General features: G+C 50.6%; 7 protein-coding genes across 7 annotated transcripts; 6 read left to right on the top strand and 1 right to left on the bottom strand.

Annotated features, from left to right (window-relative positions):
* Positions 1-2,330: 2,330 nt before the first annotated feature.
* On the top strand, positions 2,331-7,116 carry BO85DRAFT_462556 (uncharacterized protein; the record flags this gene model as incomplete). Its single annotated transcript, XM_025661856.1, has 17 exons — positions 2,331-2,403; positions 2,499-2,544; positions 2,691-2,747; positions 2,930-3,008; positions 3,065-3,144; positions 3,311-3,515; positions 3,646-3,809; positions 4,242-4,293; positions 4,606-4,632; positions 4,717-4,845; positions 5,229-5,358; positions 5,486-5,551; positions 5,591-5,592; positions 5,726-5,857; positions 5,980-5,983; positions 6,236-6,239; positions 6,987-7,116. The coding sequence occupies 17 exons, from the start codon at positions 2,331-2,333 to the stop codon at positions 7,114-7,116; spliced, it is 1,380 nt and encodes a 459-aa protein (XP_025511816.1).
* Positions 7,117-8,010: 894 nt separating this feature from the next.
* Positions 8,011-9,619, top strand: BO85DRAFT_145912 (uncharacterized protein). Its single transcript, XM_025654105.1, has 2 exons — positions 8,011-8,277; positions 8,343-9,619. The coding sequence occupies exons 1-2, from the start codon at positions 8,150-8,152 to the stop codon at positions 9,304-9,306; spliced, it is 1,092 nt and encodes a 363-aa protein (XP_025511815.1). The 5' UTR covers positions 8,011-8,149; the 3' UTR covers positions 9,307-9,619.
* A 583-nt stretch (positions 9,620-10,202) lies between these two features.
* BO85DRAFT_380548 (NADPH:quinone oxidoreductase family protein) lies at positions 10,203-11,323 on the top strand (the record flags this gene model as incomplete). The annotated part of the gene is made up of 2 exons (XM_025656389.1): positions 10,203-10,235; positions 10,316-11,323. 2 exons carry the CDS (start codon positions 10,203-10,205, stop codon positions 11,321-11,323), a joined length of 1,041 nt encoding a protein of 346 aa, XP_025511814.1.
* Positions 11,324-12,592: 1,269 nt separating this feature from the next.
* On the top strand, positions 12,593-15,180 carry BO85DRAFT_145829 (NAD-dependent malic enzyme). Its single transcript, XM_025654104.1, has 8 exons — positions 12,593-12,861; positions 12,914-13,135; positions 13,194-13,397; positions 13,451-13,579; positions 13,630-13,763; positions 13,831-14,097; positions 14,162-14,529; positions 14,602-15,180. Exons 1-8 carry the CDS (start codon positions 12,694-12,696, stop codon positions 14,946-14,948), a joined length of 1,839 nt encoding a protein of 612 aa, XP_025511813.1. The 5' UTR covers positions 12,593-12,693; the 3' UTR covers positions 14,949-15,180.
* Positions 15,181-15,904: 724 nt separating this feature from the next.
* On the top strand, positions 15,905-16,778 carry BO85DRAFT_491618 (uncharacterized protein; the record flags this gene model as incomplete). The annotated part of the gene is made up of 2 exons (XM_025663726.1): positions 15,905-16,188; positions 16,247-16,778. 2 exons carry the CDS (start codon positions 15,905-15,907, stop codon positions 16,776-16,778), a joined length of 816 nt encoding a protein of 271 aa, XP_025511812.1.
* Positions 16,779-17,469: 691 nt separating this feature from the next.
* BO85DRAFT_145824 (putative extracellular serine-rich protein) lies at positions 17,470-18,921 on the top strand. The gene is made up of 2 exons (XM_025654103.1): positions 17,470-17,484; positions 17,619-18,921. The coding sequence occupies exon 2, from the start codon at positions 17,888-17,890 to the stop codon at positions 18,425-18,427; it is 540 nt and encodes a 179-aa protein (XP_025511811.1). The 5' UTR covers positions 17,470-17,484; positions 17,619-17,887; the 3' UTR covers positions 18,428-18,921.
* Positions 18,922-19,445: 524 nt separating this feature from the next.
* On the bottom strand, positions 19,446-21,094 carry BO85DRAFT_380366 (putative mRNA processing protein (Mss51); the record flags this gene model as incomplete). The annotated part of the gene is made up of 2 exons (XM_025656378.1): positions 19,446-20,131; positions 20,206-21,094. The coding sequence occupies 2 exons, from the start codon at positions 21,092-21,094 to the stop codon at positions 19,446-19,448; spliced, it is 1,575 nt and encodes a 524-aa protein (XP_025511810.1).
* Between the last annotated feature and the right edge of the window lie 2,137 nt (positions 21,095-23,231).

The raw sequence follows: 23,231 nt of genomic DNA, 5'->3' as shown, positions 1-23,231 counted from the left end.
ACCATGGAACGCCGTTGATTGCGGGACTTAGGGGCTACCGCACTGCCGAGTGACTGAATAATCTGTGAAGAAATACACGCGCATCCACGTGAACTCAATCGGCAGCAAGCCTCCGATGACGCAGCGTGGTTTTTTGATCGGTTGACCAACGAGAAGGCCTTGATCGACCCAAGATTCTCCCGAACCGAGGATTGGAAGCAATTGGAGTCGTACCAGATGCACGCCCGGTACAACGGCTGTCTCCAACATCCGCCACGAGCTCGGAGTGAACCCTGGGAGGACAAGGCACGCAGACACAGACGGCCAACGATTCGTTCACCCCTTCACCTGACCAGCTCCTGATGGAAAATCCCCACTGATCAGCAACCTGGAGATGGGGGAAGCCGTCGAAGGGAATGAATGGCTGGCTGATCCGCTACCAGACCGGACTTCAGAAGCCCTTGGGTGAGCGATGTGGCCGATGTAAGGCTGCCCACGACTTTGAGTTTCCTCGTGGGCATGAACAAACCACGATAATGTCAGTTGAGCCATGAAGCCCCAGCGTACTTCCGAAAACGGGAAAACGCCCGTTTGGCGATTTTCGGACGAAAGTCTAAATTCTCCCCACGACGGAGATGTATACTGATTCGGAGAGTTGCTGAGTTTAAGCTGCTGCCTCTGCGAATCTCCCCCTCATCTCGGTACAGTTGCTGGACCTGGCGGCCTCAAGAGAACGGTTCAGGAAAAGATTGCTCCATGGTTATCCGGAGGGATACTAGCTCCGCGGAAAATGATCCTCGAGCTGCATTAGTCTGTGTGGGTGTGGGGAGAACCGTTGGGGCTGAAGGGAAATGGCGAGTGGTGATTGCTCGCTGACGGTGATTTGAAATTCCTAGAGTCGAGCTTAACCAATCGAACTACTTTAGTATTAGGATCGTTAGCAGTAGCTTTGGAGGAGATAGTCCGGCTCACTCCTAAACTGAATCAGACACTAGATAGCACGATGGACCAGGACTAACTAGGGAAGTGAACGGACTATTCCCTGTTATTATGCTATGATCTGCAAAGCGGGTCTTCGACTGGGGACGAGGAAATGAAAGTCCAGTAGCACCCATCGGAAGCCCAGACCGAGTCGATGTTGAGATGAGCCGGAGTAGGAGTGACAGCACAGGACGCAGAGTGCATCTACTCTGCGACCGCAAGGCGAGAAGAGGCCATGTGACTCCCTAGCGGACGATCGTGTTGCCAGTTCATTTCCACGTCCCATCCACCTACATCATGATCTTCGCCAGCTTCAAACGTCTGGATTCTCCATCGGGGGGCTCTGGCCGCGATGGGCTGAGAGAAGGATTGGATTACCCGGAGTTTCTTCGGCGCCTATCAGCTTCCGATATTCACCCAGCTTCCGATGAACGCAGCTTGCTGATTTGCTCACCCCGGGCTTTCTCCAGTGAGGGAGGGTCGTCATTCCGAGGAACACCTGATTAACTATCGGGATTAGGGATAGTTGAGGTGGTTAAGACTAAAAGAGAGTAATATGGATGTAACAACAATGACTACACCTTGCATGAGATCATCGTCGATTGTTTGATAACAACCTTTAGGCTCAGGATCAGTCCACGTGCGGATCCGACCGTAGGACACTGGGGACCATTGAGATAGCCCTTGGGATCTTCGCCCTGGCGATGGTGAAACGACCATTCCCCCAAAAGGGTATGCTGGCAGCTGGTCAGGAGTGAAAAGTGACTCTGGCCGTTTGAGACAGACCAACAGACCAACACTGACTGACCAACAGGCTCGGAGGAGTCCAACGAAAGTAGTATAGCCACCGAAAACTCAAAGAAATCAATCCCCTTAAGGCCCTCGAAGAAGGTTTCGGAAACCTTGGATTTCGGATCTCAACATAAGTGCATGTCCGCCAGTCAGAACAGCGTGATTATTGTGTGCACGGTCGCCATTTGTTGGTGGGGAGAGGTAGATGACCTGCTCGAATCATGCTGGAGAAAAGCCGGGGGACTTCTGGGAGGAACATGAGTTGGAAAGCAACCGCTGTCCTCAGACTTGGAGATAGAGAGTAGTAACTTGCAGGGTTTGCTTTCCTTAATCCCTGGGAATTTAGAAAGGTAGGTGGAATTGGGTTTCCTATGCTTTAGCGTCCATATTAAAATTTTAATTAAGACAAGGATTCGAGATATAAATATGAACCAAGCAATCTAACTATAACAGACGGAGTTCACAGCCTGCTTCACACCCAAAGCCTCCCCCGTATTCAGTGATTCACACACAAGTCCACTGCAATTAATCTATCGTAGACTTACCTGTACTATCTATAGCCTTTATCTGTCGCATAGATGCCCGCCATGCGCTCCACTGGGGCTGAGTACAGTATAGTTGTCGACTTCACCGCAAAGAAACTCCATACAAGTGTCAATTTAGCTTACTTCATAGTTAGTACTTACGTGCACTCAGTTGCATTGGCTGTGTCTACTAGTACGTAGTATCTAGGTATCCTGTTGCAGGGAACAGCGGATCTGCCATCCGGTGGGCGAATGACCTTAGACGCAGGTACACACCCTTGCACCGATAGACGCAGGGGCATATTCTACCTGCTAGCTTTTCATTTTTTTTTTTTTTTTTTTTCTTTCGTAATTACTCCGGACCCAGATGCCTGAGTGGTGCACTCACCTCTCCTTGGCCTCCACCCTAGCCAGCCACGGTGACGGGAGCGTGAAAATCATCCGTTCCGAAGGCTCGCAGTCTGCTTTCCCGTCTGTACAAAGCGACTAGACGGGCCTATCGATGCTTGACGGGGTAGCCGACGAGATGCAGTAGTCCTCTTTTCTTCTTCTTCTTCGTCGTCGTCTTCTTCTTCTTCTTCTTGTTTTTCTTTTTCTGAAATCGGCCATCTCCTGTTCGCACGCCCTGAAGACCCGAAATTAAACACCTGCAGAGTGCAGAAGAATTTTACGGTAGACAAACCAGCAACCGAAGGTCAGTGCTCGCTTGTGGAGTGCGTCCTTCGCACGAGGGTGGCAATGTGACCAGTCGTTTGCTGTAATTAATTAGGAACGCATTGTAGCGGGAGGGCTTCGTCCTGATCGCTTGTCAAGGTGCCACACCGTCCCAGGTGGTTGCAGCAGAGCTACGCATCAGGCAATCCCCGAGGTGATGTATCAGAAAACTGTAGGACGCAACCTTATCGGCATTTAATGAAAGGAAGAAGGCCGCAGAACCCGCGCACCAGAGAAGAGTTTAGTGAACGGTTGAGCTGGTTTAAACCCCTCATATTGGGATTGTATCTAGAATGCAGGTGAACCTGGTTGCGCAGAAGGAGGTTGCCTTCTTCGGAGGTGTGTTTTGCAGCTTTGGATTGGGCCGGTCCGAAAGGTGAAATCCGGGCGGGCAAGACAGGACGGCCACAATCCATCGAGGGGAGGGGCCTCGGGAAGATCAGTGGCAGATCCACTCAGTGCAAGATGGATTTGCCCCCCTCTCTGCCTCCCCAGATCAATTTGAGCGTGCGACCTGCTGATGGGGTTTAGACAAGTCGACCGCGGGAGGCGTCTGGAGGGGCAATCTTAGTTTATTTTTCCATCTTGAGACTCGGAGGGGGCAGAGAGAGATTAGTTGGTGAAATCAAAGTGATGATGACAGTAGTAGCGGTAGAAAGTGGTAGTGGTGGAGGAAGAGGAGGAGGATGCTGCTGGCGGGACGGATTGCGCACTTTACTTCCGTCAGGAACTAGGTGGCATTAGTCCGCACACTATTTCCCCCTACATCTCCTGGCACTGCTGGCACTGGCCGCAGTTCAGCACAATCGTCGATAGCGCGTGAACGGGGGAAAATTTGCACTGGCCAGTGCTGCCTAGGCGCGATTTCCCTTCTAGTGTTAGTGGGATTCCGCTGGAAATCGGCCTTTTATCCGAGGCCCTTTACTACCTCCTTGTTTTCGGTCTGGAAACGTGAGCCGAATCTTGAAGCTATGAATGACATCTTTGAAATATTAAGAAGAAAGAGAGTTTCTAACGGCTAGAGTCTGTTTAAGACTTTCACCTGCTCTTACCTGGTCAGGTTTTGATCTTCCGGTTTAAGCGCCGTCAAATGATTTTGATCTACACACAGGGTCTGATGGATGATACTAGGAAGAAAGCGGCATATTTACCGAAATGCAAAGTTATTACATAGTAGTTATCATCTTCAATGACTTACTTAGTCACAGCTCGTGTCGGAAGAGACGCATGTACGATTCCTTTTTGCTGCAGCAGTGGGCGAGGGCTCGACCCAGCTGTAAGATTATCATCGCCCCTTGGGTATGTACTTTGGTCCGTGTGTAGGTTCATACTTAGTATTTTCCAGCTGCAGAAAATCTCGACTATGCATTGTGACTGCCGAGATCGATGCGGCCATGTATGCACGCAGATAATTGCTTCTGGACCTTCAGCTCCTCCCGAACAGCTCGGAAGGAGAAAGAAGAAAGAAGACAGATACTAGCACGTAACCCAGCAGAAATCTGTTGCATCGAACTGAAGATGCAGGAAAAGCATGATCATACTGAGAGTTTCTGCCGATGTTGCCTCCTGTTGGGCGTACTTTTTCTGCGTGCTGGCTTGCTCTGCGGCTGAGGAGAAACATTCTGCTGCCGATTTACTTCCCGTGACCACACTTCGCCCCATCTGCGGCGATGGACCATAATTTGACAAAGAACGGGTGAGGGGGAAACGAGACGAGTGGCCACAGACAGCACCTCCTCCTGCTTTGTCGGGTTCCAGTCAACGACTTGACCCGACCCAGAACTTAAAAGGGAACCTGTCAAAACTGGATTCGGCCAACATGCCCGCGGCATCCCACGGAGATACAACACCCTCGGTAACGTCCGGAAGATGGCATTTGCTGCAGAACGTAAGTAGACGAAAGATAACGTACCAGCGAAATGATTGATGATAACGAAAGGTTGAAGAGAAAGGGAAAAAGAAATCCTGACCTCATGAGAGAGAAATAATCGATAGGTAGTAGACCTAGCTGGCGGGTACCCCAATTTGACGAGTATTATAACATGAGTTACAAGAATCAGTTGGTATTTACCAATCAACTCCCCCGGAAACCCTCACTGAGGGGGCAGTATTTACATCTAAAATACAAGATACAAATGATGTACCTCATGTGGGATGACTTGATAGTCTCTTGAGGCATAAACCCACCACTAACTGCACTGGCTACAACAACCCTTGGGGTGGTTCGAATTGATCGAGGGAATTTCCGATCCAATGAGTCAAAAGCACCGATCATTGACAGTAAGTAGTAACCAGCATCAGCTGGATCCCCCAAGTTTCATCAGCGGCGCGATCGGAGAAGATACCAATCAGCTCGTGCTGAACCAAGGTACCAAATGTCGCATCACTGCGCATGGCATTGCATGGCATTGCAGCTCGCGCCCCTCGTAGCTCTCTTGACAATTCCCGATGCACCTGCACCTACAGGTGTAGTAGGGATTGTAGCAAGGTACTAGGTAAGCAACTAAGGATCCTGGCCTGTGCCGGATCTCATCTACATCTATTCCGCCCGCACTACTTTAGTTCTATCTGCGACATCCTCTCCGGTAGGTAAAGTGTAGTAGTACGTAGATACTACTACTACTACTACTACTACTACTACTACCTCTTAGGCTGTTATCCAGGCCAGTGTATATTTAGTTTAGTGGGCAGGGTGAATTTGATTTCCCTCTCCGGATCCGTTGCCTCTTTCACAGTCACCTGCTTTCCAAAACAGGCAGTTCGACAGATGCGCCAAGTTCTCGACCCAGTTTAGACTCCTGATCGGAAGGAGAGATCCTCCTTTAGGGCCACTAAGTCGCGCACTAAAGTACGGCGCACTAGGTACGGTAAGGCCAGGAGTGACTAAGGACGAAAGGACTAACTAACTACTACTAGAGAGATCGCCCGCGATGGCGAACGAGGTGCCTACTGTCCCCGCGGTCTGGATTTGTGTTTGTTGGGTGTTTAGGAACGTGGGCATCACCCATCCATGATCTCAGTATCCGTTAATTTCCCTCCCTCAGCGGTTTCCCACCCCCGCCTCCCCCCTCCTTTCTTCTTGATCCCAGCAGGAGATTGGGTTTGTTTGATCGGACCATCAATGCCAAAATGGGAGTACCTCCATTGTGCAATTTTTAAGACTAGATCGATCTGAGTTCTGAAAGAGTTGAGGGGCAAATAGAGATACGCGCAACAGGCTAAACGTAGAAATAAAAATAAATTAGAAAAGTAATAATTCTAGTAAATTAATTTAAAAGTTGCAGAGCGAAGTGTGAAAAAGGAAAAAGCAAAGTGCCAGGGGGAGGCGATTGAAGGGAGCCGTCAGTTTGACATGGAGCAAGGGAGAACGGAAGAACCTACTTAGTCGTGGTAAGTAGTAGTTTAGTGAAGGATGTATAAGTCAACTGGCACTATTGACGGGATGACAACCAAGCAGTCCAATGAGAACAATGCGTTGCGGAGCAAGACGGGGCAGAAAGGAGGGGCCAAAGGACCCAACTGCAGCAGGAAGACTCAAAGAGAAAGAGAGCAAAAGGAAGTAAGCAGGTGACATGAACTGACTGACAAGATATCCCGCGATTAACTACTAGGTACTGATTTAGTCTACATTGGAGAAAGATGATCCATCAGGTTCCATTATTTTATTGATTTATTATTATAATTATTATTATCATGATCTCATTTCTTATTTCATTCTTGCGCAGTGTAAAATTTAGAAGTATTGATACTGTAATATTGTGCCCACATCGATAAGAAGAAGGCAGCGATGGGGGCGCTCTCCAACAATGGTTTTGGGTACCTGATCCATGAACGCCTACCACGGGTTATCGGATAAGTGAGATAGAGAAAGAATAGGAAAGGAAGATAGAAGATAGGAGATCGAATGGTACAAACCGGGCCAGCGCGTGCCATAGCCAGTGCCGGTGGTTACAGAGATAGGTGAATCTTACTTTTCTTCCTCTTTTCGACGCAAAGAAGAGCCAATTGTCTCGCCTCCGGGGTATTTCCCCCTTCCATTCATTTGCCATCGTCGTCCTCCACGGTTGTAATGGCTGGCGTGAATTGCGCGCGCACTTTCGCCTTTGGTTGCTTCTCCAAATCATGACCCGGGGATCGACGGAAAGCTTACTTCAGGGCTCCAACCCAAGACCATGGAAAAAGCGCTCCTGGATTAAACCTGAATGACAGGACCCGAGACAATGGGCGTACCACCAGCAGCAAAAGCAGCTAAAAAGTCCGGCCGAAAGGGGACTCCACTCAGTTCTTGCCCAATGGGGCCGCATGGCCGATGCCGTTCCCTGGCCATCGTCGATCTCCCATGCGTTCGTTCTCTCTGGCTGGCTGTTTTTCCCTTTTTCCTTTTTCTTTTTCTGTTTTTTTATTTTTCTATTTTTCTTTTTTTTTTCTTTTTTGCTGGGGAGGCGCACGAGCGTCCGTCGCTATCGCTCATGGAGTACCTTTTCCTGGACCCATCCATTCTTTCTTGCACCATCCAGTGTCCCATATCCACTCTTTTTCAGGGCTCCACTTCTGCCTCCCTCCTGCATTCACTCACTCACCTCACTCACTCACTCACACTCTCTTCCCTCATTGTTCCCCCCTCATCCACTCTCATTTCTCTCTTCCATGGAGTCTAAAGCCCCGTAGGCTGGAGCGATGGCGTCTTTCTCCAGCGTGGGTCCCTATCCACACCCACTTCATTCATTCCCTCCGTACTTCCTCTCCTCCTACTCCTAGTAGCAACCTTAGTGTGTACCTGGGGGGATTTCCCACTGGTCCTTTCTCTCTATTGGGTACTTTGCTCCGGACCCTCTTCCTCTTCCTACATGGAACACAAACCCCCCCGACTACGGAGTACATATATCCTGAGATCCTCCCCGATCATCCTACTATATCATCCCTGATCTTCCTCTTCCCTATCTCATCTGTGTATATCATCTACCTTCTCTCTTCTCATAAGGCCTCTCAAGTGTCTTCTCTCTCCGTCCCTCTTTTCTTTTTTTTACTCTACACGGTTCAACCAGTCATTGAACCTTAAGAGTTCTGAGGCCTCACCTCTCTCTCTCATCTTCATACTTCAGTATCCTTCTCTCCTTCCCAGCTCCAAAACTTACATCTTCAACAAGAAGTAACCGAATATGAAGAACTCAATCCCATCTGACGTGTGGGAGAGGAAGAAGGCTCTAATTGCCAAGTTATACAAGGATGAAGAATGGCCTTTGAAGCAGGTCATCAAGCAAATCCGTTCCGATGATTTCAACCCAAGGTGAGAAGAGGTTCTCGGAATTATCTCAAATGGGTTTCCACCGGTGTGCTAACTCTGCCTCCAAGTGAGACTCAGCTGCGGAGTAGATTGAAGAAGTGGAGGGTCACCAAGCCCTCTCGCCAGACACGCAAGAAATCCGACGACAGCCAACAGGAGACTACCGGAGATGACAGTGGTCAAGAAGATGCATCCCCAAAGGCCCAGTCTTCCACAGTCTCCCCCAAAGCACGCCCCCCTCTTCGCTCAGTCGCATCAGACATCTCTGTCACCGAACCGGAATGGTACATGGCCAATAGTGCATACACGCACCACGAGGACCTGCCTACTACAGTTTGCCTTGATGGACAAAACATCTCCAATGTGTGGGCTCCCATGATGAGCCCTTCCCAGAAGCAGCGGGATCCTTCCCACGCCTCTTCCGTGATGGTCCTTCCTAGCTCCAACTCATATGACTCACCGCACACGTCGCCATTGATGGACGGCATGTTGGCCAACCAAACATCAAGCATGGCGTCGCCTTTCCATGATCCTTCCTTTGCTGTCACCACGGACTGCATGCAAACACCCGCGACAACAGCTGGACCAATCCAGTGGTCAATCCCTCAGTGGTACTCGATGCCTCTTGAGGCTGGCAGTCCATTCTACACTGCGGCACCACTGAGCCCTCCTATCGATCCCGCCATGCACCTGATGACACCACACGCCCAGACACCGCCGCCTTCTAGTATTGGGCGGCAACATATGGCCGACCTGCACGAGGGGCCTCAGTCATGGAAGCGTGCTATGTCTGCTCCGTATGTTCAGGATACCGCTGGCGGGCATCCGAGATTGGATCAGAAGGGCTCGCAAATACGGCCGCTTGACCGGAAGGCTTCTATTCAACCGAAGTCGGCTGGTCAACCCGCCATGGGGATCGTGTCTCCGTCCGCTTTCTATCCCCATGGCCAACATCCTGCTATGTGTGCGCCCCTCTACCCGTATCCTGGACCTGAGCCACTTGTGCACAGGCCTCAGAGCATCGACTTTTAAGCATTACCAGGAGCACGTCGCTTTATTTGTGTGAAACTAATATTTTCTCATACTGGACCCTTGGTTTGCACACATTGGTCTAGCCACCTTGACACCTTTTTGGGGTTGATCTATTCTTCTCACTTGTACTTTTTGCCTCTCATCTTTGCTGTTCACTTGAACCCTCTTCTTCTCTTTGCTTGGACGCTGGAAAGGAGCGGGGATATCTGAACATTACATTGTGTACACCAAGGGAACCGGCACTTGGATCATGGGATACCTGGCGTATTGTGGTTGTGCCGAATCATGGAGTGGAGTGTGCTGGTTTTGATGATATCCACGTTTGGGATCAAGGAGTTTGGAATTTTCTGTATTATTTTCCTTTGTCAGTCTATGTGTGCATGGGGTTAATGATGCTTATACGGGCTATATCATATATATTGATGGCCAGATCGACTGGACGATCGGCCAATGAAGGACTGGTTCCCTCATACATGCCAAATATTTTATTATACAAGGGCGCACACACCGGCCTCCCACATTAGTTATATAAAGTCAACTTAACAATATAATCCCTTTATCTATCAACCGACGATTTCTGGGCTCATGCGGTAGAGGAAGGCAAAAGTAACTTGCCTAGGTACCGAATGGGGGAGTTTCCTGTCAGTTATCCGACGACGGACCTCGGCTCAACCCCCGGTGTGGGGAAAGCTTCCCCCCCTTTGGGTCCCATCGGACCAAATGGATTTGTCCTGACCCCAAATCGAGACCGCAACTCCAACACAATCAATAGCCCCATTCCAAGACAGTCCACTCTCACCCACCCACTCACTCACCGTCTTTCTTTGCACTATTCCTACATTGCAGTTGTCCAGCTTCACCGAAAGAAACAGCACGGCCACCATTCAGTCGTCAGCATGCGAGCCATTCAAGTAAAAGAATATGTCAAGGTCGGTAACAACGAAGTGACCTATACTAGATTTGCCACCGCTCTACCACGGACAAATTGACTGACTCCCACAACACATAGGGACCTCAGGATCTCCAAGTCGCAACCCTTCCCACGCCTTCCCCATCCGCAACGGAGTACCTGATTGAGATCCACTCCGCAGGTACAAATTTCTTCGACCTGCTTCAAATCCAGGGCAAGTACCAACACCAGCCTCCACTACCCTGGATTGGGGGCGCAGAGTTCGCAGGTACCATCCTAGCCGCGCCAACTAAAGCGCAGTCCCCGCGATTCAAAGTCGGGGACCGAGTCTTTGGCGCCACACAAGGCGCCTACGCTACCCATATCCTTGCCTCAGAGCACACTCTCCTCCCTGTGCCGGCAGGCTGGAGCTTCGAGGATGCAGCAGGCCTCTTTGTCACGGCTCCTACCTCATACGGTGGTCTTGTGCACCGCGCAAACGTCCAGCCGGGTGACTGGGTCCTTGTGCATGCGGCGGCCGGTGGCGTCGGGTTAGCCGCGGTGCAGATTGCCAAAGCTAAGGGGGCGACGGTGATTGCAACGGCCGGGACGGAGCGGAAGCGACAGATTGCGCGCCAATTCGGGGCGGATCATGTCATTGATTATCGGGAGAAGAGCTGGCCGGAGGAGGTGAAGCGATTGTGTGCGCAACATCGCTCGGGGAATGGGAAGGCCGGGGTGGACATCGTATATGATCCGGTCGGGATGATCGAGGCGAGCCTGAAGTGTGTGGCGTGGAATGCACGCCTTTTGGTTATTGGCTTTGCAGCGGGAAAGATCGAGAAGGTCGCGCTGAATCGTGTGTTGCTGAAAAATGTCAGTTTGGTTGGATTGCATTGGGGCCAGTATGCACGGTTTGAGAAGGAGACGGTACAGACGGTTTGGAAGGGGATCTTCGATCTTGTGGCGCAGGGCAAGTTCAAGGGTACGGCCTTTAAGGACGAGAGCTTTGTAGGATTGGAGAGCGTGTCACGCGCGCTGCAGGCGCTGGGTGGCCGGGAGACATGGGGGAAGGTGGTGGTGAAGATCATCGACGATGATGCTATTGCTGGAAAGAGTAAACTATAGAGTAGATACTAAAGCCTCTGGACTAGGCACTAGGTAACACGGATTACATGAAGGATTGGAAGTGCCTCTCATTCAGCAGTAATCAATTCGCATTAGAGGATAACAAGCGGAACGAATCTATCTAGATCAAAAGATACTATTACGCCAAGTATGTAGGTGCGCAAGGAGTCATGCTCTCGTAGCAAGGTTTAAACGCGAGCAACATGAACTATGAAGGCCCTAAGAAATTTCTCTAGCAACCTGAAAAAAGAAATCAAAACCGGAACCCCGAAGGGTCCCGACAATCCAGCTCCAGTCGGCCACAGTCACAAGACGTGACATGCGATGACTGTTCTCCGAAATGGAGAGTCCTTGACGGAAGCTCAAGCACTCTGTTTGTCCAGCCCGAAGGCTGTGAACAGAGCTAACAACCTGGGACAGCTGGATTGCAAAGTTGCGATAGGGTGCCGATTCTCTTTCGATATGTGTGTTGGCGGTATTCCGTACATGCAGCGCGATGGATCTTCATTAGATGAAGCAGAAAAGGTGACCTAGCAGATTATAAGTCTCAATTACTGCTGTCCAGCGTATTTGGCACTGCAGACTGCCGTTGATGTGGCTCTGACGGTGGGTGAATCGATTATCGGCTGAGCAGATGAAAAACAGAAGAAGCCGGCGCGCACGTGCTTGCTTTTTGTAGGCTCGCTTACTTAGCGATGAGTCATCCTTACTTTGCTTTTCTTATCGACATGTGACTTGATATGACCGATAAGCATGATAAGGAGCCCATCCATTAACAGACAGCATCGCAACATATGCACCTTTCGCATCAATTCTTGGCTTAGCTTGTCCTTGGGCCCCTGATGTGGCTTGCCCAAAATGGACACTGATTGGATATTGAAAAGGCACGATACCATTATACCGTGTATGCGACAAGGCCTTGTGAACAAGGATGGTGGTGCCATCGTCCGAGATGCCCGTGGAACAATCGATTGCGCTCGTTTTCATCGACAATGAACTGGCTTTTCACTTCAGAAGAGTGAGTGTAAGCATACAGATAGAGGGTTTACTATTGGAAGCCCATATTGCATCAATGCCCCTGAGTATAAGGCGGATGGGTCCTTTGACGTTGCCAGCACCAGCTCACGGCAATCGCCGCTACGTCATAGCCGTATCAGCGTCATCTTAATCTAATTGCTCCACCAGAGTTTCCTCTCAGGCCCTGACTACGCTGCGTCTTCACTCGGCTTACCGGTTTTCCGGCTGTCCGATAAACAGGCTTACATTGGGGAGACTTTCAGGGTATAAGAATCCGCTCTATCGCCAGGGATCACCCGGCGCCCCCTTAAGAAACAGCCAAACGCAGCTAGTCTTGACCCCTCTCTCATTCAATGGCTCGTTTTCTCCTGAGACTTAAACCCAACCCACCATTTTCCACTTTTTCGCTGCAGCGCCATACATCTCTCACGTCGGTTGCGAGAATGTCTACATCGTCGAAATCTTCCAAGTTCAGTCAACTTCCTCGGGCCTCGTCTGGACCTTTGGTGTGCCCGTTTGAGGTACGGTCCCCTGAGAGGGTTATGGGTAGTTTGATTGTTGACGCAGATGTAGGGGAGAGATGCGCTGCAGTCATGCCAGTTCAACAAAGGCTCGGCGTTCACGGAGGAGGAGCGCAGAACATTCAAACTTCATGGTCTACTTCCTCCCAATATCCAGACCCTCGAGGAGCAGGTTCAGCGGGCGTACGAGCAATATAGCAGTCGAGATAATGATCTGGCCAAGAACACGTTCATGGCTAGTATGAAGGCTCAGAATGAGGTCCTCTACTACAAGGTAACATATATATTGACCTCCCGCGTGTGTTTAGACAGCGAACTAACGTATATTAAAGTTGATTGATACCCATCTCAAGGAGATGCTTAGCATAATTTACACTCCCACTGAAGGCGATGCAATCCAAAACTATTCTCGACTGTTCCGGAAGCCAGAGGGCTGTTTCCTGAACATCAGGGACCAGGACAGGATTGACGAATGCCTTTCCAATTTCAGTCGCGGCGAGGAAGTCGACTATATAGTCGTCAGCGATGGCGAGGAGGTAAGTTGGACATCAGCATGCACTCAATGTACGACATGTCTAACCAGTCACAGATTTTAGGAATTGGTGACCAAGGCGTTGGCGCCATCTTGATCTCGGTTGCCAAATTGGCCCTTACCACGTTGTGTGCTGGGATACATCCAAGTCGGCAATTGCCGGTGGTCCTAGACTGCGGTACAGATGTATGGCAGCAACAAGTATCAATCGGGCAGGTGCTAATCATTGATTACAGAATGAATCACTTCTCAAGGACGAGCTATACCTGGGCCTGCGACAGTCGCGCGTTAGAGGTGAGGAATATGACCAATTCGTGGAGAAGTTTGTAGAAACGGCTCGAAAGAGGTTCCCCCGTGCATATATACACTTGTGAGTAGTCAAAGTTCTATAGGAAATCCCGCAGCCATCCATCTTGAGCTTTACTGACGTCATTTAGCGAGGACTTTGGCCTTCATAACGCCAAGAGGATCTTGGATAAGTTCAAATCGCGTATTCCATGCTTCAATGACGATATTCAGGGAACTGGGTGTGTCACTTTGGCTGCCCTGTTATCTGGATTCCACGTGGGTGGTATCAAGTTAGAGGATGCTCGTGTCGTCGTCTTCGGATCTGGATCAGCGGGCACTGGCATCGCGGAGCAGCTCGCCGATACCATCGCGACTGAAACACACAAATCTAAAGAAGAAGCCTCCCAGCAGATATGGTATGGAAATGCATCGGCTTGTGGAGTTCCTTCGACCCTACATTTACTGATTATCTAAACCTAGGTGTCTCGATAAACCGGGTCTCCTGGTCAAATCTCTTGGAGATCAGCTCACGCCAGCCCAAGTACCCTTTGCGCGAGACGACAAAGAGTGGCCTGATGCAAATTCGCGCGATCTGCTTTCGGTAGTGAAGAAGGTGAAGCCGCATGCCTTGATTGGGACATCGACTAAACCAAACTCTTTTACCGAGGAGGTGATCCGGGAAATGGCGAAGCACGTCGACAAGCCAATTGTATTTCCCCTCAGTAACCCGACTCGGCTGCACGAGGCACAGCCTGAGGACATCAATCGTTGGACTGATGGCCGAGCTTTGATAGCCACCGGCAGTCCTTTCCCACCCGTCGATCGCAACGGGGGAAAGTATGAGATAGGTATGTGCATTTCCCACTGCATAGCGAAGATAGGATCATCCCAGCTAATGCCTTGCTCCCTTGATGGTGCAGCGGAATGTAACAACTCGACATGCTTTCCCGGAATCGGATTGGGCGCAGTTCTGTCGCGAACACGAACGTTGTCCAACAAGATGCTTGTGGGTGCAGTCAAGGCATTGGCAGCACGGTCGCCGGCACTGCAGGATCCCGACGGACCACTTCTACCTGACGTCAAGGATGTACGCGAGCTTAGCGTCGACATTGCCAAAGCAATTATTAAGACGGCGGTCGAAGAAGGGCATGCTCAAGAGGAGGGAATTCCCGCGAATGAAGATGAGTTAGAAGAGTGGATTCGGGCACAGATGTGGGAACCCGTGTACAGGCCCCTTGTGAAGCCACAACAACAACAACAACAATGAGGAAAGGTAATATCCGAGAAGGGGGCTGTGCACTCCAAGCCGGGCCAGGCTCGGTTGTTCGGCACCAGGCGGAGTTGATGATGAGGCTCTGTCGGAGGTCATCAGATAACTCATTAGTGGATACATCCCAAATCTTGTTGGAAGACATAAGTATCACAGGATGACCTCTTAGACTCCAGATGATGATTGAATGAATTCAGCCATACGCCATTAGGTGGCGAGGACGAGGCCAAGGAACTAAGCTGCTCGTGTTCAATAAGGCTGTACTACGAAGGCAGATGATAGGAAAGTAAACGCACGAACTGCTGAGTAAGGAAGGCTATTAAGTAACTAGTTTTCCATCGGTAACTAATTAGTCCCTGAATTGGAACTGTTGAATGGGTTTGGGTAGCATTGCCACTCTGAGGCGCAGAGATAGTGGACCCAGGGATCTTACTTTGTATTACCTTCCACTCAGCCACATGTTACCAGGCATCTGAAGATATGCAGGGTCCATTTGATGCCATCCCTCTATTCTCAATACAGCAGAATTCCGAACTCCCACCCTTGTATGTGTGGAGATCAAACCAACGGGGCTGCATGCATAGCGGAAGCTTAATCTGTGGTGGGGAGTTGGTGCTCGGCAAGTCTCCTTTCATCAGCAAAAAACTCCCAGTCTCAATGCTATTGCGCCTTTATCCTTCTCAAACTCTTACTCCGAAAGAATTTCTTTTATCATATATTAATCCTCTCTTGTCCTCCTTGTTCTGGTCTGACGCCTGGATTATTTATTCACCTTCTGCAGCACCAAACAGACAGACGTTACGATAGTCACTGGACCTCGGTTATCGATCTTCTGCAGTGTACCGACTTGCAGCTTGTGTTACTTTGACGAGCACACCTTGCATGGTTGTGTTGGCGTGCAACAAAGATTCTTTTTACTTCACTTACCCCCGCACTATCCAATCTCATCTGTTATGAAGATAATATCAGTTGCCACTGCGCTGGCCCTCTTTCTCATCACCCTTGTCACCGCACTCAGCATTCCGCCTGCAGCCCGAGATGCTACTCTCTCCGCAGATTCTTCATCATTGTTGGATCTAGTTAAGCGGCGTGGTGGCGGTGGCGGGGGAGGGCGCAGTGGAGGAGGAAGTGGTGGTCGAAGTGGTAGTGGAGGGAGCAGCAGCAGTAGTAGTAGCAGCAGCAGCAGCAGTGGACGCACAGAGAACAGCGGAAGTAGTGGAAGTAGCTCAAGAACCAGGTGAGTAAACGTCAGTTGATTGGAAAGAGAAGACATTGAGGCTAACAAGCTCCGCCAGCTCTTCAAGCAATGTCGGGGGCACATCTCGCAGTGGTTCTGGAACCCGTCCGGCGTATGGAGGTGGCTACTACTACGCAGGCGGTGCCACTGCCCCTTATACAGCAGGGGCACGATCACGTTTGGGGGTGTCGCCTTTTCTCTTGCCAGCGGCCATTGTCCCTCTCTACTTCCCGGGCCTTTGGTTATATGGGGCATACGTCTACCCTTACAGCTATCACTACCACTATATGAACAATACCTCGCACAAAAACGAGACATTACCCGTGAACTGCATTTGCCAACAGTACTTGGAATGTGGATGCGATGAAAATAGTAACAGCACTTACTATGAATCCTTATTCAATGGAACTCAACCTAGGAATACGAGCGTGGCCAAGGTGGTTGATGTGAACGGCACGGAATCAATCTATATCAACGGCACCCTGGCCAACGGGACGACTGCCGCCGATTCGGCTGCAACTCACTTTGGTGTTCATGGATCTGGATATTGGATGATGGTGGCCGTGGTGGTGGGCATTGTATGGACGTAGTTTGTCCTGCACTTACTAGAGACGAGTAAGATGCCCCCAACCGACCACGTCATTTTTAAACCTTTATTATGTCATTCCTTCATTGGACTGCGCTCTATTCATCACTATAATAGTTTTTAGACGATCCGACAGCAGAAGATACCCACGTGCTTGGCGTTGTGAAGTTAGAAGAACGGCTATTAACATCATTTTGTCTCATTCCATTCCATTCCATTTTGATGTTCTTGGTGGCTTTGCAGAGCCCAGGTCGGACTCCACTTGCAACAGATTAATTAAATTGTGTTTCCCTTGAACCCCCACCCTCGATCCTGCACTCATCATCCCCAATCATAGCTTTCATCCACGTCAGTTTCGATCTTTTGCCACGAAAGCACCTGATGATCTTGCCTTTCCCACGGGTCAAGGGATGAGTTTAAAGGTTAATTACGCAGAACCGTTACAGCCTCTCCACCGGGATCGTCATCTCAGCCATGCATATACATCGCCATCCTGATTGAGCTGGCCACGTTTCAAGGGCCTCCCGCAACAAGGGTCTAGAAGCTCGTCTTCAAGGCCCAGATATGCAATCTTTTCACGCCTCATTCGGGTTTCATCCGCCACCCAATGATCTGGACGTGTCTCCCTGCTGACCGGATCCACTGGCGATGACCCTCCCTCCAAAGTACGTAGCAAAAGTGGGCACGGCAGGCTGCCCCATCAGACATCTGTCAGATCTGACTCCTCCTTTCTTCCCCTTGGCAGCTCCATTGTCTCTCAATTCAACCCGTCTGTCTTGTCTCTTTCCCCCTATTCTTCTTCTTCGCACCTTCTTCTTAAGCATTTCTAACTGGAGTTCACCAGCTGCGCTGTCGCTCCTCCTTCATACATACGCAAATCACCAGAGCTGCCACTCTTTCCAGCTCCATTCGCTCTTTAGACTTTCTCAAAAGCATCAATCACTATTTGTCGTCTCTACCAAGGTTCCATAGAGCGCCTGTGCTTTCCAACGCTATATAAACATCAACATCAATACTTCAGCCTGGTTCCAAGTGCATACTACACGTCCGCGTGGCATATCGATCCCAGTCGGCGTTCTGATTCGCAAACCATATACATACGCAGCCAATAAGATGTATCTCTCCAAGGTTCTTCTCTTTACCGGTGCGGCCTTCGCCCCGTTCGCCTCTGCTGCGGTGCAGGCTGTACCTACAGAAACACCTGTGCCCGTCTCAAGCACGCAGGTCGCATCCACGCCGCTGGCACCAACTCCGACCTCCATCTCGTCCAGCCCCCTTCATACAGCCAGCAGCAGTATTGTCATCAGCAGCAGCAGTAGTAGCGCCAGATTTCATCCCAGCTCTTCTGCTTCGCCAAGCCATATGGCAAGTTCTAGCCGTCGTGTCTCTAGCTCCGCCATTTCCAGCTCCGCCATTGCCAGCTCCTCAGCTTCTTTCACCAGGTCATACATCACCAAGGCATCAGCTCGCCCGACCACCACGACATCGACCGACGCGGACTCAAAATCGAAGTCAAACTCTGGTTCGGACTCCGAATCCGCTACTGCGGCTGCAGCATCTGCTACTCACTCGGGCGCCGCCGCTCCGGTCGTCCAGCTTTCTGGAGGTATGGCTGCTGGGGTCCTCGCTGCTGCAGGATTTATCATGCTCTAAGACACTCTGAGTGGACTGCTATCTTATGGTCATGCCTCCCAGGCAATACCAGGGTGGTGTGGATAGCTGTCTGCACTAAGTTCGAGAAGCAGAGGGTGATGTGGCAATGAGAAAGGAACTCTTAACGACAACCCGCTGAGAAGAAGCATCCCATATATGTACTATCGACAACTATGATTTTGAGCTCTCCTTTCGGACAGTAGTTCCCTCTTGTGTGTTCTCTTTTCATCGTGTTTTTGATCCATCAAGCCTTGCATATGTCCATTCAACGGGTCGGCAGCATTTGCTCATCTGTCTGATTTGTGACATTAGTACCTTGCACATTCTTTATTTCCAAATTCATGCAAATGCTTATAATTGACTTATCCCCCCCCTCTCTTATCTTTTCCTTCTTCCCCTTACTGGAATGCACATAAGTATCTCGGTAATGTTGCTTCTTCCAGCTCTCTGTGAGGCTTCAATCTGCAATGACGTAGCGAAGTAGGAACTCAACAGTCCGCGGGCAACGTTGAGTCTTGCCTCAGTCCAGCAATGTTTGCTTAATCCATCTTTGAGGCTGGGCTTATCTAATCTCTTCCCAGACTGCACCACCCTGCACTTCGTCTATGCTCTGTCTTACGCTGTAAAATCTTTTATGGTACTATCCCTGCTGCTCCGTTACACGTCTGAAGAAGGATCAGAAACGTCCATATAGCAAACGTGAAGAGGAAGACACTGCTGGGAACTGTCATAGACCTCCCTTCCTTTGACTCGACCAAGGCCAGCATGCTTTTACATAATAGCCAGGAATTATACAGCGGAATAAAGAGGAAGTGGGGCTGACAGGTTACAATCGCATCATTGCGACCAATATCTGATTCATATGAACGAAGACAAGACACGAAATGCAGCTGGGATAATATACAGGTGAGAAAATATGGGAGATGCGGGGTAGAGGACAGAGACAGAGAAGGCAAAGAGGGGACGGTAATAAAATATCGAGTTACATCAGGAACAGGCATACCCTCCAGACTTGAAACTATTGATCCTTGAAAGTCGCCTCGTACCTCTTTCCTCGGAAAGCCCAAAGACCCCAGTTACCGCAGGACACGTCATGGGGATCCAGATCGTTGAGATCCCAGCGCAAACTGCGGAAAACGTTCTCACCGGGTTCGAGCAGAATGTCGAATTCACCGGCACACTTCTCGTTGACCCAGTTGATGTCACGTTCCATATCCCACTGCGTGTAGCCTGTGCTGATGATGGGGACCTTGGTCTCGAGGAGCTGCGGGAGCGTTTCCTCCCATTCGTGGGAGCTGGCCGGGTGTCCCAGACCCGGGTGGAAGAGCATGAAGCAGTCCAGATAAGGATCGAAGGGCTGGAAGTACTGCGCTTTGTACATTGTGTGGAAGTAATCAACGTACGTGGTAATCTTGAACTGTCCTCCAAGTCTGTCCTCCACAATACCACCGAAGGGATTCTCGGAGGTGCGCTCGGGTAGTGGGAATTCATCATCCCGGTTGGCCATACTCTCCGGTCCGATGAAGATCAAATGGATCAGGGAGCGCGGGAAAATGTAGCTAAGTTGAAGCCAAACTTCGCGCGGCAACGAGGACTCGGCGCGAGCTCCCAAAATGAATATGCGCACGGGAGGAGCCTTGAGTCGTAGTCCTTGGATGTCGACGCCCTCGCCGGTCTTGGGAGGGTGAAGGGTGTACCGGAGCGCTAAATAAAGCAAATAGGTTAGTTGACGAACCTACAAGACTAGAGAGAGGGGGGGGAGGGGGATTGCAACTTACCGCTAACACTCTTGAGACCCTCCACGGTAAGCCTGCCATCTTTCCGGACATTGTAAGGACTCAGCTCATGCAAAACACTTCCAATTGTGAGAGGGTAGGTGAGCATTCTCGTTACTTGTCGCATGCTTCGATCATCGTTGATCGCTTCGAATTCTCGTGTGTACAGGAAAGTGTCCCAATTCGTCATGTTAATGACGAAGTTATCGTCCTGCAGTCCGGGGTACGAGAACTCCGGGAAAAACCGTCCGGAGTGTAGATCATGATCGTCTTCATTGATCTGTCGAATTGTCTCACAGATCTCCAGATGGGCCTCGAAATCATCCATCCAATGGCCCTCGGAGCAGTAAATCGGAACACCGCAGTCGGGACATTCGAAATGAGAGTGCGCGGGAGGCAGACTCTCCGAGGTCACCTGGCTCTTGCGCGATTCGGGATCGTGGGGGGACAGGGGCAAACGAGTCTGCTGATGGCTCGGATGGGGGCAGAAGGCGTTCTGCTTGATAAAAGCCGCACGCTGTCGGATTGCAGCTGCTGGAGACTGGGAGAAGGAGTGAAACAGGTTGTTCGGCTTCAGAAGTGCCCGGGCCTCTGGCGAGGCGGCAGATGTGGCAGATGTGGCCTTCTGTACAATCGACTTGACATTTTGCGATACAATTGAGGAGGCCGACAAATTGGACGATAGACTATTCTGTCGGACTGGGGCTTGTAGAGGCCTGGACTTAAAGGAAGCACTGCTCCGAGAGCTCAAGCTCCGCACGCACGAAGCGGGAAAGCCGTATCCCCCTCGCCTTGGACTGGCGACTTGATGCCAGCGAGCCACAGAGTTCTGGGCAACAGCCCTTCGCCGGAGCACCTGCAGACAGCGTCCACAAGTATATTCGCCGGTCATTGTGGGTGCAACGCGACGCTTGAACAGGACTCTTGCAGTAAAAAGTGGCTTGATTCTCCCACGCGGCGGCGGTCCTTTTCGCCCGCGTGCACGTGATTGCACCCGGCCGGTCCCCAGAATTAGTACCTTAGTTACGAGGGAGTAAAACTAAAAAGATGAATAAGAGCAAAAGGCACGGATCCATTGGGTTCTAATCACATAGGTAGAGACAGCCCGTTTGCGAACCCCCCCCCCCCCCCCAAGTCAAACAGTACCAAGTTAGAAGATGTCCTCGCAGGCGCTCCAGTCGCCGCTCTCGCGACTCGTCCAGTATTGTCCGTTGTGTGCCCAATACTCTTCACCGGTGACCGGGCACTTGGCCCTACTGAACCATTTGGGCTTATACTCCTCGCCCTTCGTCTCTCTTTCTCTCCTCTTGGCGCGCTGCTTCTCCTCCACTCGATGTTTCTCCGTGGCGGCTAAATCATACTCACCCTCCTCCATCGCACGCTGATCGGGTCGAAGTCGTGTGTCGGTAGGTGGGAGACACTCCTTGAGCCCTTCAGGCAAAGCGTTTAGAGTGATGACGAATGGTGTGAGGTTGAATGGAATCCCGCTCGGCCGATCATGGCTTTGCCAGACCAGGAATGTCTTGGCCGATTCAGGATCCTGGCCGGAAACTGTCGCCTCGAACCCTGGGGTATGGCGCGCGTAGATCTTATCGTTCCATCGGCCACCGATACTCCACTTGGGCGACCCATCCCGATCCACGACCTTGCCCGTCACCTGATATGCGGATGAAGCCTTCCAGCCCCTTGGTTTGAAATCCAAATAGCAAACTTCGCCTGTGGTCCAATTCTTGATTTCCATCAAGCCATAGTTGTCCACTGTGGGGCTACCGGTGATGATGCCAATAACGGAAGATGTGACCTTCTTCCAAGTATACAGCTCCTCTCCACCAGATGCTGGCCGTAGCTTTAAGAACCATGTCCCTAAAAGGTTAATGTCGAACGACTTTCCGTAAAACTTGGACTTCAGAGCAGACTCGCCCTATGAGATAAGATGTCAGCGTCAATCATATGTCCAGAGGGACGCACGCATCTAAAACTCACATAGTAGTCCCACTTTGGCGACTCGGCCCAAGCAGCACCAATCGGGGGATGATGGCTGACTTGTTCGACAAAGAACCGATACCCTTTGTCCGGCCGGACATATTCGAATGTCTCCCCAAGAAGAGGATTGAACGGTTTAGCAACACGGCCAATTGTAGAAGCATATTCACTTGCAGCATACGCAGCGACATACACCAGACGCTCCATAGAATCGGGTCGGTCCGCTGCAATATCAAGTAGATCTGCGTATTCCAAGTCCTCGGCCACGCGTTGAAGCAGGGATGTAGGCTCATTGAAGGATACCGGGAGAGTCATCTTCGTCATATCCTTCCCAATCATTGACTTCAAAATCCCCTAGAAGCAAACACATGTCAGCAGCTACATACGATTTCAATGGCCAAGAGGGGTGATAACATACCCAGAGCGAAATCTTCGGTCTATTGTCGTAATCCATCTTCAGTCTCTGCCGGATGGGTTCTTCATATCCCTTGAACGAAGGCACAATTTCAGATCTCTTCGCGGTTCGGAGCTCATTGGTCTCCTCCAGAGGCTTCTGTTCGCCGTCCTCCGAGCCAGCAAGTTTCTCCACCTCAATTTCTCCGGAATCAATGGCATCAAAGAACTCGTCTTCATCCTCAGACTCCGAGTCATAGAGAGTGCTGATATTGGACATAGCCGACTTCCTACGACGAAGAGTACCTCTAGGTTCTTGGTTCTCGAATTCTGGCGAGACTTCTGCTGGCTCCGGCTCTTGAGTCTCGTGTTCGACATCGGCAACTTCTCCACTGGCAACCTGTGCGCGCGATGGAGCTTTACTGACTGCACGGCTCGTGGCTGTTGATTCCAACGCTTCCTTCAACGCCCGCTTGGTACGCTTACGTTTTTCCTCGGACTCGCCCATTCGTGACTGAAGCTCCTCATGTTCCTGAGCGATCCTTGCCATGCTTTCCTCCCACATCTTGCGCAAGTATGCCTCCCTATTCAAGCGATACTGCCAATACGCATCACGGTCCCGGGATATCTTCAAAAGGCTCTGCACTAAACCT

Source organism: Aspergillus piperis (genome assembly GCF_003184755.1).
Source record: "Aspergillus piperis CBS 112811 unplaced genomic scaffold BO85scaffold_21, whole genome shotgun sequence".
In the NCBI taxonomy this organism is placed as follows: domain Eukaryota; kingdom Fungi; phylum Ascomycota; class Eurotiomycetes; order Eurotiales; family Aspergillaceae; genus Aspergillus; species Aspergillus piperis.
The sequence above is the reverse complement of the archived record's forward strand: the minus strand, read 5'-3'. Positions and strand labels throughout refer to the sequence as shown.